Source organism: Metopolophium dirhodum, chromosome 3 (assembly GCF_019925205.1).
Source record: "Metopolophium dirhodum isolate CAU chromosome 3, ASM1992520v1, whole genome shotgun sequence".
Lineage (NCBI taxonomy): Eukaryota > Metazoa > Arthropoda > Insecta > Hemiptera > Aphididae > Metopolophium > Metopolophium dirhodum.
In genome coordinates this window covers 34356206-34370329 of record NC_083562.1, presented here as the reverse complement: position 1 = coordinate 34370329, position 14124 = coordinate 34356206, and the positions used below count along the sequence as shown (strand labels likewise).

General features: G+C 26.1%; 1 protein-coding gene across 4 annotated transcripts; it reads right to left on the bottom strand.

Annotated features, from left to right (window-relative positions):
- Positions 1–239: 239 nt before the first annotated feature.
- LOC132940452 (putative ATP-dependent RNA helicase TDRD12) lies at positions 240–13681 on the bottom strand. 4 transcript variants are annotated; one of them, XM_061008071.1, is made up of 23 exons: positions 13343–13681; positions 11843–11966; positions 11355–11522; positions 11057–11212; positions 10356–10505; positions 10066–10291; positions 9858–10001; positions 9573–9760; positions 9230–9361; positions 8694–8842; positions 8226–8405; positions 7978–8158; positions 7732–7911; positions 7448–7670; positions 7242–7389; positions 6940–7053; positions 6739–6880; positions 5349–5459; positions 4984–5292; positions 3946–4325; positions 3750–3877; positions 2062–2163; positions 240–544 (listed from the first exon to the last, which is right to left on the bottom strand). In XM_061008071.1, the coding sequence occupies exons 1-23, from the start codon at positions 13375–13377 to the stop codon at positions 420–422; spliced, it is 3795 nt and encodes a 1264-aa protein (XP_060864054.1). In that variant the 5' UTR covers positions 13378–13681; the 3' UTR covers positions 240–419. The 4 variants fall into 4 exon arrangements, 2 of the variants coding, with proteins under 2 accessions (XP_060864054.1, XP_060864055.1); XM_061008072.1 differs by lacking the exon at positions 9230–9361; XR_009664090.1 differs by lacking the exons at positions 3750–3877; positions 3946–4325 and having other exon boundaries at positions 406–544.
- Between the last annotated feature and the right edge of the window lie 443 nt (positions 13682–14124).

Here is a 14124-nt window from a genome sequence, read left to right as displayed (position 1 = left end):
GGTTAGGTAAAGAATGTAGAGGTGGACAATTATATAAATTATTTTTTAAGGAATCAACTAAATAGAATTACATTTATGGATTAAGGGGGTTCACACCCATATGAAAGGGTCACTTGCAATTTTTTCCCTTAAGTAACAAATAGCTTATCTTAGTAATTATTGCAACTCAGAAAACAAACTATTTTTGGGAAACAAGGCTATTGTTTTATAGCTATAACTTATAAATATACAAAAACAAAAAATGATAAATAATATTTAATGAATTTATTTAAAAAAGAAATTTAAATAATAAGGTAGATATTGTACTGGTTACCTGCGAGGTACATTATTAAAATAAATAACTTGAAAATTGGTCAATTTTCAAATAAGAAAGAATAAAATATTAAAACTTAATATATAAATACATATACAATTATGTATTAGTAATCATCAATAGAATCATCAAAATCAAAGTGTTTTTCATTTCCGCTGTCACTACTGGAACATTCATTATTTATTGAGTTCAGAGGAGTACCTTTGGCTGACAATTTAAACCTGTTCATGGCTGTAAGGAAAAAATTTAACAAAATTGATAAAAACTATCAAAGGTGATTTAGTCCATTTTTTCTATTAATAATACATTTGTCTAAATTCCGATTTTTGAAAATTTATTGTATACTTAAGAACCATATTATTTTTGAATATTTAGATATTTTAAGCCACTAAGGAGTGCCCTGTGGTGGTACAAACTTTTTTTTTAAATATGAACCATCCTTTTTATTATAAATTATGATGCAGATTATGTTTTTGAAAATGTTGATGTATATATCAAAATTCTTATGAGTATTATCTAAGTTATGAAAATGTGTAATATTATACTAAGGATAGTAGTCCTTAAAAATGGTTTTATAAAACTATAAAATAGATGTAATATTATTTTAATCTAGTACTTATTAGTTATTATACTCGAGACAATTTTTACAAAATATATAAGTGCATGACAATGACGATATATATCTTTAATATTAATGATCTTATTAATGATGAGGTTTCTATGGTAATGTATTTATATTATTAATCATCAGCTGCCAGAGGCAATCTAGGTACTGTAACACAAAATCTTAAGGTTGAAACATTATTTCATCGTTGTTGTTGTTTGGTTGCAACTATAACGAGAAATTGTTCAGAAAAAATCCTATCCAGCCCAAAAACATATTTGTAAAAAAAAAGTTGGAAATACCACAGGAAACTATTTAAATGTTGAACAAAATATCGTCGTTGACACAAAAAAACTCCAATGTGCTTAAACCTAATTTATCAGATGGACAAAAAACGTTTTAAAAAATCCCAAATCATCAATAATTAATGAAAATACATTAAAAAATGTAAAAAAATATATAATTTTAAACTGAAAAAATTGTCAATATTTCATAACATAGGAGATTATGTTAATTAATCTTTTTTGCCAAACAGTACATAAGAGGTTCTTTGAATAATAGTTGGTGCCAGACAAATATGTATTTTGAACGATTTTATAAAAAAACTTAGTTGTATTATCAAAGAAATTAATATTTATTAAAAAATTAAAATTGTATAAAATACTTGGCATAATAAAACTAAATAACTCTAATGTCATTTATAAACATGGAAAAATCTCCCATGTGCATATTTCTTACACGAAACTACATCTACTCTGCATGCCGAAATTTCCAATGTAATTTTGACCAAATTTTTAATCACATATGAGGTATTTCATTAATTTCTACGATGGAGATAGCACATTGGAGTTTTTATCAAAATGACCGCCTATTTGTTCCAAATCCATGGATACCAATATCTCAAAATCGCAAATTTGGCACATTGGAGGTTTTTTTGTGACAACGACGATTTAAGTATATAAAAATAATAAGGTAATTTACAGGTACTTAAAATTCTAAAATTGAGAATGTGAACATAATATTATGCATTAGGTATTAGGGAAATAGTGATGAGCATGCATAGTGAATCACCCTATAAGTTGTATAATTGTTCTAATGTAATTATCAAATTTATAATAATACAAATAATTAATAATTATAATACCTTTTTCCCAGATAGAAAAGTCTTTGATTTCAATGTGGTCTGTATCATATTTCACATATGTATGATGCTTACTACATGAAAATAACTGTGGCCATTTGTAATCTGTAAAAATGTCAACAATGCAGTTTTAGACTTGAGTTAATCATGAGCAATGATATATACTCAATTATTTTGTCAAACTCGAGTAGTTAACAAATGAGTCAAATTAAAGTTCTAACGGTATTATTCAAACCGTCAAAATAGTTATTTATAAAAATAATTATAATAACAATAAATACATAATACTGAATATTTAGTAAAGAGATTATTTTAAAGCCTATTAATAATTCTAAAAATTTGGGTGGATATGTTCAATTAAGTTGAATACAATACCAAGTAGTTTAATTCAACTCTATATAAAGTAATTTTGTCAAGGTTTGGCTTGTCATAAAATTTGTTTTTACAGCATGGTTTGATACTCATATAATATAGAGTTCTATACTCTGTTTCATCTAAGAGTGAACCATTCGGCTGACCAAAACATGTTTTTCCAGACATCGGTGAGAGCGTTAGCACAGGCGCCCAACAACCGATGACTGTCTGCCAATCACAGAATGCATAGCAATCACATGGGGTGTCAGGCACTGTTCGGTGGCTTAGTCTACATGCGTGAAAGCGGTGCACTCTTAAAATGAGATCAGTCCCGGGTGGCGACCAAGTTTACGTTTTGAGACGGTCAGACACCGTGCCCACTACAGTAGCGTTTAGAGTTTATTGTGTCATGTTAAGAAGCTCTTATTAGGGTTTGTGGAACCCTTGAGATTGTCCCGCGGAACACCTTTGGGAATCTCTGGTATACCCAGCACATACATACATTATACATAACAATTAAAAATGCTTGAATTTTTAATTAGATTTTACCAAATTGATCTTTACTTTTCTACCTTTAATTGTGAATTAAATAGTGAACATGCCGGTTATTATGAAGGTTCAAAACCTTTAATTATTTCTGTGGTGTGATTTTACACTTAAATTTATAAAAAGTTATGCTCTATATTTTACTGCATGATACCTATATTATCAATTTTAAAGCTGTTAATTTAATTTTTTTTTTGTGTTTAACTTTTATGCACGTATCATTGCTCCTAAACTGCATTCAGTGAAAGATTAGTACAATAATATTTTGAAAACTAGCGGGAGGTTGTCGTTATTAACGCCGAGACTATTAAAAAATGTACTTAATATTAAATATAAATATGTGATATATTTCTAACTTTGATCCTCATTCAGCTATTATATAATAGCTTGCTCACAATAAAAAGCATAATTAAGTTCATCCACTTGCCTTACAATAAGATGACAGCTTATGAGGAATCAAACATATCAATTAAATTTTAAATGACATGTTATACATAAAATAAAGTATTTGTTAAATGTTAATAGTGTCATTTGTTTTTGAATTTATATTTCATGAGTATATTTTCTTAAGTTAGTAAAATAAAATTAGATTGGTAATTAGTAATTACCAAACAATAATATGTAATTTGAATAAAAAAAAAGAATTATTACTAAAATATGTATATTATAATGATGTGCAAGTTATGGAAACTATATAATAACATAGATAAAAAAATATATACTACAAATTGTTTTGAAAAATAGGGGCCGAGTTCAACTCACTACTAATCTATAGATTATAAAATATATACCTGTTTTGTACAATTTTTCGGCTTTGATATGGAATCCTTCATAATTATGTCTATGTGTTATACTTTTATCAACGATAAAACCGTACAGTCTAACGTAAAACTCGTATGAAAAATGTTTAAATTGAGATCTGCAAATAAAACATTTAGTATAATATAAAAATGTATAATTTTACTACACATAACAAAATAATCTTACTTAAACTTAATACTCTCTAATGTACTGTCAACACTGAAATCATCTATTTCAAGGATATTGAGTTTTAAATAAATATTATTTCTATCTTGATGCCAAGTACATATAGGAATAATTGACTGTAAATTAGTATTGCACGTTAAGCAAATGTTTCGTCGTTTTTCCCTAAGTTGTTGTTTGTATTTATTTTGCACAGACATATCTTTAAGCATCGCTGCATTATTAATAGATATTATTTCTTGAGTTTTAATTGGTTCGACGGTAATGCAATCTTTAAGGGGTCCACTTTCGGTTATTGGTTTTAAATCTGTGATTGATAAAGACTCTTCTTTTTTAACATCCTCAATATTTTGGTCCGTGCATTTCAAATTATTAGCAAAATCCTAATCCAAAAGTGTGTGCTCATTAATTTTAAATATTGACAGTGAAATGACTAACTATTAATATAATTTATTTAATGTTTTTCCCGATTTGTAAATTATGTTTACAAAGGTACAATTAGGTAAAGTTATAACAATTTCAGCATTGAAAAACTTTCAAATTGGTAATTATACCAAAAAAGTGTACATAGAATATTTTTGCATGTTTTAATTATTATATGTTATCTTATTTTAAGAGGACGTCTCACCCACATTTGTTGTCTCTGTCTTACAAGTGAATACGGCAAAGTTATACTTAGCAGTCTAAGTTTAGTTTTTTAGACTCAATATAAGAATGAATTTAGTATCAAATCTATAAGTAACTACATTTTACATGGGTTTATTGAAGTTTTTTTTTGTTGATATTTAGGGTTGAACTTTTAAAACAAGTTGTATATTTTGTAAAATATTAATGTTTTAAAATGTTTACCTCATTTCAAAATTTAAAATATATGAAAGGAATACACATACAACAAACCACAATGTTGTAAATAGGATGATAAAAGGTCAATTCACTCTAATATTAAAACTAACAAACTATCAGAAATTCAAGCATACATTTTTTACGCTACACACTTGTAAGAAAAATTAATTATTTTAAATTCTATAAATTATTGATTACTTTTCCTAAAACAGCAGTTACAAATTCAGAAACAAAATTTTGTTCTATTTGAAATTCAACAGAATTCATATCTTCAATTTCAAAATTTTTTTCATCAAAAACATATGGAATATTGACATCATCTTCTTCGCAAATATCTTCATTATATTCAGTATTTATTAAATTTAACAATTTAGACATTTGAAGATCATCACAGTATTGACTGAATTTTGTCTGAAACTCTAAATTAACAGTAATTTCTGCATCATATAAAACCACTTCATAGTGACTACCACCAGTAAACGTTGTTGATGAAATAGTGTTAATAACCTGAAATGTAAAGAATTAGTTTTGAAAATAAATGTTTAGAAATATTGTTTACTAACTTTTAAATATAATGGATTTTGAGTCATATCAAATAAATAGTCAATTAGTTCATTCAGCTCATTGCCTGTAGGTAATGTATCTTTAACGCCGCTTAAACCGCATTCAATCGCCTAACAATTAAATAAAATAATAACAAATATAAATATGCAATTATTATGTATACTCCAGGTGATTCCTTTATCATTGAACATACATTATTTCAATAAGTATAAATGTTTTTGAAATAACTTTTTACATGGTTTCTAGTAGTTAAAAAACAAAATTTTAAATATATATAAATAATTTTTAATATTTATTATCCTCAAAATGTTTTGTTTTTCACTTTTTTGAATGACAACATAGTTTTTATTTCATATTCCAAAGCAGAATATTTTTCTAAGTATTAAGATACATACAAATTGAATTTAGGACAAATAGTTTATGAGTTATAAGTATTGAAAGTTTAGATAAGAGGAATAGAATGGTAAATTTTTACCCCCCAAAATGTTGGTTGACACTACTCCGTTCACCTAAACTACAAATACTTATGAGTTATACCTCATAAACTACTCATCCTTAAGAGGATTGAAGACGGTGATTTAATAAGGGGTCGTGTATAGGCAATTTGATGTCTTATACTCGTAACGCAGTATGGTTGAGTGCAAAGTAAATGATCATTTGTGTGAGTAGATACATCCAGAATCAGTCGTGTGCCACTCTCGGACGCACACGCACATGTCAATAAATCGAGAACAACAAAATATATTCTTCTATGCAACACTTATAATACTACCAAAAGTGGTAGTAAATTAAACACACTTCCTGAAGTTTGATTGTAATTTCGAAAAAAAGGGTTGAATTTGTAAGCTCCTAGACTATGCTTTGATATAAAATCCAAAAAGCCCAAAATAAATACAAATGTAATGCAATTATTTCATGAAATTTTTTAAAAAAATATCCAAATGTTATGGTTCTTTAAAATTGAAAATCGACTTCCTAGAAAGCCCAGTTATTTTGCCAAAGAATTCATACATATATTAAAAATTAAAATCAGACATTCAGAAGTATGTGTAATTTACCACCGATTATTGGTCTAAAACGTATGAAAAATATGTGATATGCAATCCCCTTATTCCTTAATTAGATTTTTATGTAACGAAATACTCAAAAAATATTCTGCTTGCAAAGATGAAATACGAAAGCTGTATGTTGTAATTCAAAAAAGTAAAAAGTAAAAATAAATTATACAGAAAAATATATATAAAAATATAATTTTAAAATAAAATATTGTTTTGTAACAACTTGAAGCCACGTAAAAAAATATTTTTAAAAACATGAATACTTTTTGAATAATAAGTTATTTAAGTTAAATGAAATCACCCGGTATTTAACCAAAATATTTATATTTACTTGGAATGGTAAGTAAGTGATTAGGTCTGGATGTATTGTAAGTAATAAGTGTAATTTAATATAAAAAAATTCAGCTTTGTCCACAAACAAAACTTCAACATCTCCACTGCCAGATTTTTCAATAATTTTAACGCGGTTATACCTATACCATGAAATTGTTTAAATAACAATATAATATATAAGCCATTAAAAAATTCTTACTTATTAGTAAATGGATGTTTAGCTAAACAAATTGCTCCATTAATAACATGTTTTAATTTTATTAATTGTTTTTCTTCAATATATTTATCAATCAATAGTTGAAGATTGTTAAGTCTAAAACATATATTATATTTAAATATTGCATATTAATATTTATAGATAAGTAAAGTTTTTTATAACAATAAATTTTATAAAAAAAAACCAAATCATTTTATAACAATCAAGCTTTTATCAAACACCCACAATTTAGAAATATAATATTTCTATAGGTTTATGTATATAAATAAATAATAATAATTTACCTATCATAGTACTTGGTATTTTCGACAAAAAACAGTTTAGGACTAATAAGATACTCTACAGAAACTAAATGGATACTTTGATCCAGATGAGCCCATTGGGGTTGAGGCAGTTTATAAAGTGACATATATTCTTCTATGCTTAGTTCTTCTAAAAAATAACAGAAATTGGTTAAAAAAAATTACGAACAATATCATTAATAACTTACTACTATCCTCAAAACTCTTTTTTAATTGTAATGGCTTGGCAATACCAGCTGAAATACTGAGTTCAGTTAAATTGTCAATGTGTTCAAAATTCATGTCTGCATAGCCAGTATTCAACAAAATCTCAGGTAAAATTTCCTCAAAGCCATATTTCTTTAAATCTGAATCCCAATATTTTTCATACATTTTTTTTATCCATATAGTAGTTCCTAGTGCCATTTTAACCTGGAAAACATAAAATTTGAACACATAAAATCGCATGATAAATAAATACTAAATATCATACCTTTACAATAATTGTATTATTGCAAACATTAACATCTTTTAAATGTTTTATAATGCGATGGTTAGCTTGGATAGGCCATATTTTATCAAATCCAATTGGTTTTATGGATGCCACAAACATATCCACAGTAGTAGTATGTACACTTTTTAACATATCAGGTAACACAAACACTTTCCATTTCTAAACGCATATCAACAATTTTAACATCAGGAATGATTAATTATTAATAAATGTTATATATTATACCGATATTGTTTCAATATATCCTTCATCAATTAATTTAACCATCACTTTAGGGTTTGTTGTATTTTTGTCAACTACATTAATAACAAGAGCTCTGAAATATCCAGTGTCAATTATTTTTCTAGAATTAGATTCCACTTGTACAGCAACCATATCTCCAGGTTTAGGTTTTTCATGAAGAACTCTAAAAATATTTAAAAATATATTAACGTTTTATTTTGTTTACGTCATATAAGCTCATTAAAATGTACTCAGAATCCCTTTTTGAAAAGTATGAACTGAGCTTATGATTAATGGTATCAGTATAGTCCACTACATTTGACCAATGTTGATCATCATTAAGAATATTTGTACAATTCAGTTTCAAAAGTTTTGCAGACATGTGAGATGCATCATAGACATTTAAAATTTTTACAATAGCTAATCCAGATCTAAAATAAAAATGTAATCATATGGTATTAAATACCATTGTTATAGTACATTATTTAATTTAACTAATATTAATAAATGATAAATGTATACTCCGTGCAAAATAAGAATGTACCTAGTTGCACAAGCGGTGACCGGTTTCCCACCCGCAACCTTGTCAAAGTTATAAACATATAGTCATGAGCCCGACCTGCGCGCAGCGAACCTGTTTTGGTCTGCCGCCCGGGTGCGTTCTTATTTTGCAGGGAGTATAAATTAATTATTACTAGCGTATTTAGAAAAATACGAACCTAGGAATATTAACACCAGGTTCATCAAGTTGCTTGAATAAAATGTGACGACTCTGGCATGCCATGGGTGTAGAACAATAACCAAATTGTTGTATTTCGCTGCAGAATAAACAATTTCTCTTTTCTTTTTCTAGAGAGTCATTTATATTCTAAAAAATATTTAAAATTTAATTAATTTTGATGGACTATTCATATCAAAAGCACATCAAAGCAAGATTTGTCCGTTTCTTACAATTGGAACATACTGAAAACAAATTTACAAATACCTGTCATCAATTACTTTAAAGTTAACATGTGTTATAAAAATTACAGAAAATTCTATTAGATGACTTTAAAAATGTATTTTTATTAATATTTTTAAAATGTTTAAGTTAAAAAAAATAATCTATTTTCCAATCATTTATGACAAATATTTGATAGCTAGTTATTTCTATGTCCCACATTCGATAACACACTTTTATGTGATGTACTCTTTATTGTTTACATCAATACTATTGTATTAAGTATAATTCAGATGCATTTTATATTTTTAAAACCTTGGCATGTTTCAGCAAAATTGGATCCACTTCACCATTACCAAAACTTTTCATGATTTCAACTACTTTTGGCAACTGCAACATGTCTTTAGTATTGTCACTTAAAAATATATAAGTACTACGCTCTTTATTCTATAAACAAAAAAATAAAAATGTAGTTTTGGTAAAGAATTTCAAGTGAATGGTACATATCAATTTAAGATTGGATTGATTAATGTCCATCTATATAAGCTTTTGAGTCTATAAACCATTAAGATTCCCAATATATATTTAATTTATGAAATACAAAAATAATGATTTTTTTAAAATTAAAATTAAAAAAAAATTAATTTAAGGGACTCACTATCATAACATTGCTAGAATTTTGTAAGACACTGAATCTTATTGAAAATTGTTGTTTATTGGCAGGAATATCATAATGTATTAAACAATCGGCATCCACAACATAAAAATCAATCATCATATTGTCACTACAAATTAATACACGTTGTTTTTTTTCTAATGGCTCATTCCATTGTTGCAATGTATAAACTAAACATAAATAAAACCCCATATTATGTAAAAGTAAAAATAATTTGAAGTACCCAACCTATTACAATTAACCTTTAATTAATATTAATCAATTTACCATCAGAAATTCTCATTTGACTTGGAACCAATACCTCTATACTAGAATCATGTTGCTGAATATAACTAGAAATTATGCCTAGTTCATCAGCATTAGATGTAATCAAAACACTCTGACAGTTCTTAATGTTATTTTTTAAAAATTCTGAAATTTTAGAATAAAATAATAATTAACACATTGTAATATTAATAAGAATTTTTTTTTTTACGTAATATTTTTTCTAGTTTATCATCCTTGACTTGTACAACATAAAAATTTATTTTCATATAACGAGCAGCTTCTAGGGGAGATCCAAAAATATACTGCCATTTTATAAACAACCGGTTTAAAAATGTATCTACATCTTTATTCCATTTGACTGATGCCGATATAAATTGTATATTGCATCCTTCTTTTTCTTTAAGTTTTGTTAAAATTTGAAGAAAATTAGACATCTGAAATTTTTTTTTAATTAAATTTTTTTTATTCAAAATTGTATACAGATTACAATGTAATTACTTGATTTTTATAGTTATCCAGTAGTAGATCTACATTATCAAAAACAAAATATCTTAGATTCGAATAATTAAATATTTTTGATTGGGTAAGTACATTTTGGAGACTTGTTGGAGTAGCAATTAAAATATCACATCCATTACACAAAGCTGCCTACAAATATAAAAACAAAAATAGATAAAATTAACAACTCTGAAATTTGGTAAGTAATTAATTTTTTTTAATAATTTTAAACGTCATAATAGCACACCACACTTATAAATTGTTTGTAAAAACTAGATAAAAAGCATTTTTGCGCAAAAACAAATCACTCAAGTTACAATCGTAGTTTAAAAATCTAATTTATATTTGATACAGAAGAAAATAATTGCAGTGTAGTTGACATTTTCTACAACTTATTATGGTCTAAAATTCAATATTTTTAGCCTTTAAAAACTTAAGCAACATTTTTGAATTAATGATGTCAATAAAATAAAACATTATCTCACAAAAAAAAAAACATCATCTATACTGTTTATAGATTTAGTTTTATCGTTAATTAGTTATTTTTGCTCAAAACTGTTTTTTTATATAATTTTTTAATCAAAAAACAACCAACCATGGTAATGACAATGGTATTTTGTCAACATTTTATTAAAATTGCCTGTATAATACTACTTTAGCGTTTAGCAGGAGTATGGCATTCTCTCAAGTGTTTCACTTACTATTGTGTGTTGCACTGGACTAGATTCATAAGCTACAGCAATATTGTTCTTTTTTATTGTTGAAGAGAAGAGTTTATTTGATAAATATTCTAATGTAGAGCATGATGCTAAAGAACTACTTAGTATAATAGCTTTGGGTCCAATGACAAAACTTTTCTGTAAACAGGTAAGATTTTTAAAATTAGTTTAGTACTAAGTTTAGAAAAAAAACTATGTTTAATAATAATAAAAAAGTACAAGTAGTTTAACATATTATCTTTTCTTAACATAAATCAACTCATAATTTGTTATAACATACCATTTTATCATTACTATTGCTCATAATTGAAGAACAAATACTTGCTAAGTAAGAAATAGATTTTCCTTTTGAAAAGCCAATCATTGCCGTATTATAATGATTCATTAAATATAAAAATGAATTCTGTTGTATTGGTTTCATTTGTTTTATATTCATTTTATCAAAAGCCTTAAAATAAACAAATTAAATATTGGTATATTAGTTAATATGCAAAGTATTTGATATTATAGATGCTGCTATACACAATATACCTAATAAGTATTCAAAATGAAGTAGATATAAGATGACTATAGATGTATGTTTAACTAATCAAAAAAAAAATTATTTACAAAAAAAATAAGCCACATTATAGTATTTAAAATAAATAACCTTTTAACTTGATTAAAAACATAAACAATTGAAAATTATTTACATTAAATATATATTAGAAATAAAAATAAAGTAAGGCTATAATTTAGCTTAGGAAAAAAGATAAATGTATTAACTACCTGCACGATCTCATGATGTATATTGGATTGACCCCAATCACTGATGTGTAGTTTTTCAAAAGGTCCATATATTGGTGTTGAACTCGCATTATTTTTTGATCCATCATTATCATTATATAGCAGACTATAATAATTATACAAGTATTATAATATAGTTTTAAATTGAATCTGCTCAATTACAGTTTGAATAATGTTAGGTATTTAATTATTTTAATATTTAAAATTAATAATATCTCGTATATCTATATAAAAAACGAATATTTGTCTGTTAGCTAATGGCTTAATTACTACTTTACCGATTTCAATACAAGTTATATAAATAGTTTCCTAGTGTCTTGGAGGGTGTTTATAGAGTATATTTTCAACACTTATAGGTAGCTGTAGGGTAGCTCACGCAAATCAAATATTTGTATTTAATTATTTATAGGGTTGAAATTGGTTTCATATTATAGGTATTACTATTATAATTAGCAGATATACTACATATTATTATTCATTTTTTATAGTTGCCATTGGTTACAAATATATTTTGAAAAAAAATAAATAAATCTTTGGTACTAATGCCGGGTTGCCATTGGCTCCAGACAATAAAAAAATGTATCATTATAGTTCTTTTCATTCAATCATTATAAAATGAATGTTACACACAACCAAACCATCTTTAGATGCCTCATCTGTCAACAAACTTTAAATACTAGAAATTATTTGAAATGATACCTAAACAATCAAATTTGAAGATCAACAAGATATGCGCTGCAACTGTCAGACAGGATTCAGGAGATCTGGTGAAACATCTGAATAGCAAAACATACACCAGAAAACTAACCGGATCAGAGCCTCTACTTCAAGAGCTGCTGTAACCAATGACAACCCTATCTATATATATACGTTGTTGGTTGTTAATATATCTGGTGTTTAGCAAGTTCCTTTTAAAAAGAAATACGTCTTGTTCCGCTCATTAAAAAAAAAAATTTGTTCTTTTGGAAAATATTTTTTAGTTCTGAATAAAATAAAAGTTCTTAATTAATCATTGATGTTTTTTTTTTTCATATGCATACTTCTTTAATTTTTAATTATAATATATGATTACAAGTAGGTACCTACATATTTTATAATTCTATTTTGATATTATCTACAAAATAAATTGTTGGCCGACGTATGTCGAATGTCTTATCGTTTATTGTTACAAATAATTATATTTTATATAGGTAGGTATCTACTCATTTTTATCTAAATTATAACTTATAACGTATGAGAAATATTAACAAAGTGACTAATGAGTAATGACTAATGAGCAACGATTAACATTGATACACGATAACTATCAATAATTGGCTAGATACATTATACACATTAAGAAAAAAATATCTTAATTTCGATTATTTACATATCTGTGTAGATTATTGGAACTAGAAAAAACGAAAGATTTTGTTATTTTTCCTTGATTTTTTCATCCACGTTAGTAGTTAAACTATTACAGTCTTATAATATTGCACTTACTCGGTGAATTTACGAAAGTTAATCTGGCCCGACATTTCAAATCCAATGGTGAGAAAAAAGACAGAACAGATGAAAAGAAATTAAAAATAATTGTAAAAAGTTATAATAAACATCTATCATCAAGCAATGTGAAAGAACCAAGAAAAAAATACACGGGCATTTTCAATTTTGTATTGGTGCAATATGATTCTTCAGTTATCACTTATCTTGCCAACAATTTAAAATTAAGTATGTGTATTTCAGCACGTGCTTAGAATATGTTTCTTTAGAGCATAATAATACTTTAAATAAGACGGTGCTTTAGGGTAATTCCGAGTAGGAATTTCCGATCAAAAAGCGCACGAGGCGAACAAAAAAAGGAGGGATTCGAAGTGATAATATAATAAGATAATATAATCACAGATAAAAATGGATCAATGCTCTGTGTTCCATAAAATAGTTATTCTAAAGTAAATTTGTTCCAATCGTGTAAAATATTTTAGTAAAATGTATTTAAATTTTCAACCATAGTTAGCTACTTAAATATAAGGTATTATGGTATATGATTAGGGCCCAGATTTTTATGCAAAAATTATTGCTAAATATGCACATATTTATGCACTCAAAAATTCTAAAATATGCAAAAAAATATGCAAAAAAAAATTTTTTATTGTGTATTAAAAACAAAAATGAACATCTTAAAACAATTACAAAATATATTAGGTATGAGAAAAAAATACAATTTTAATATCAATATAATTCTGGCATTCTGCTCACAAATGTGTACAAACTATACATTTATA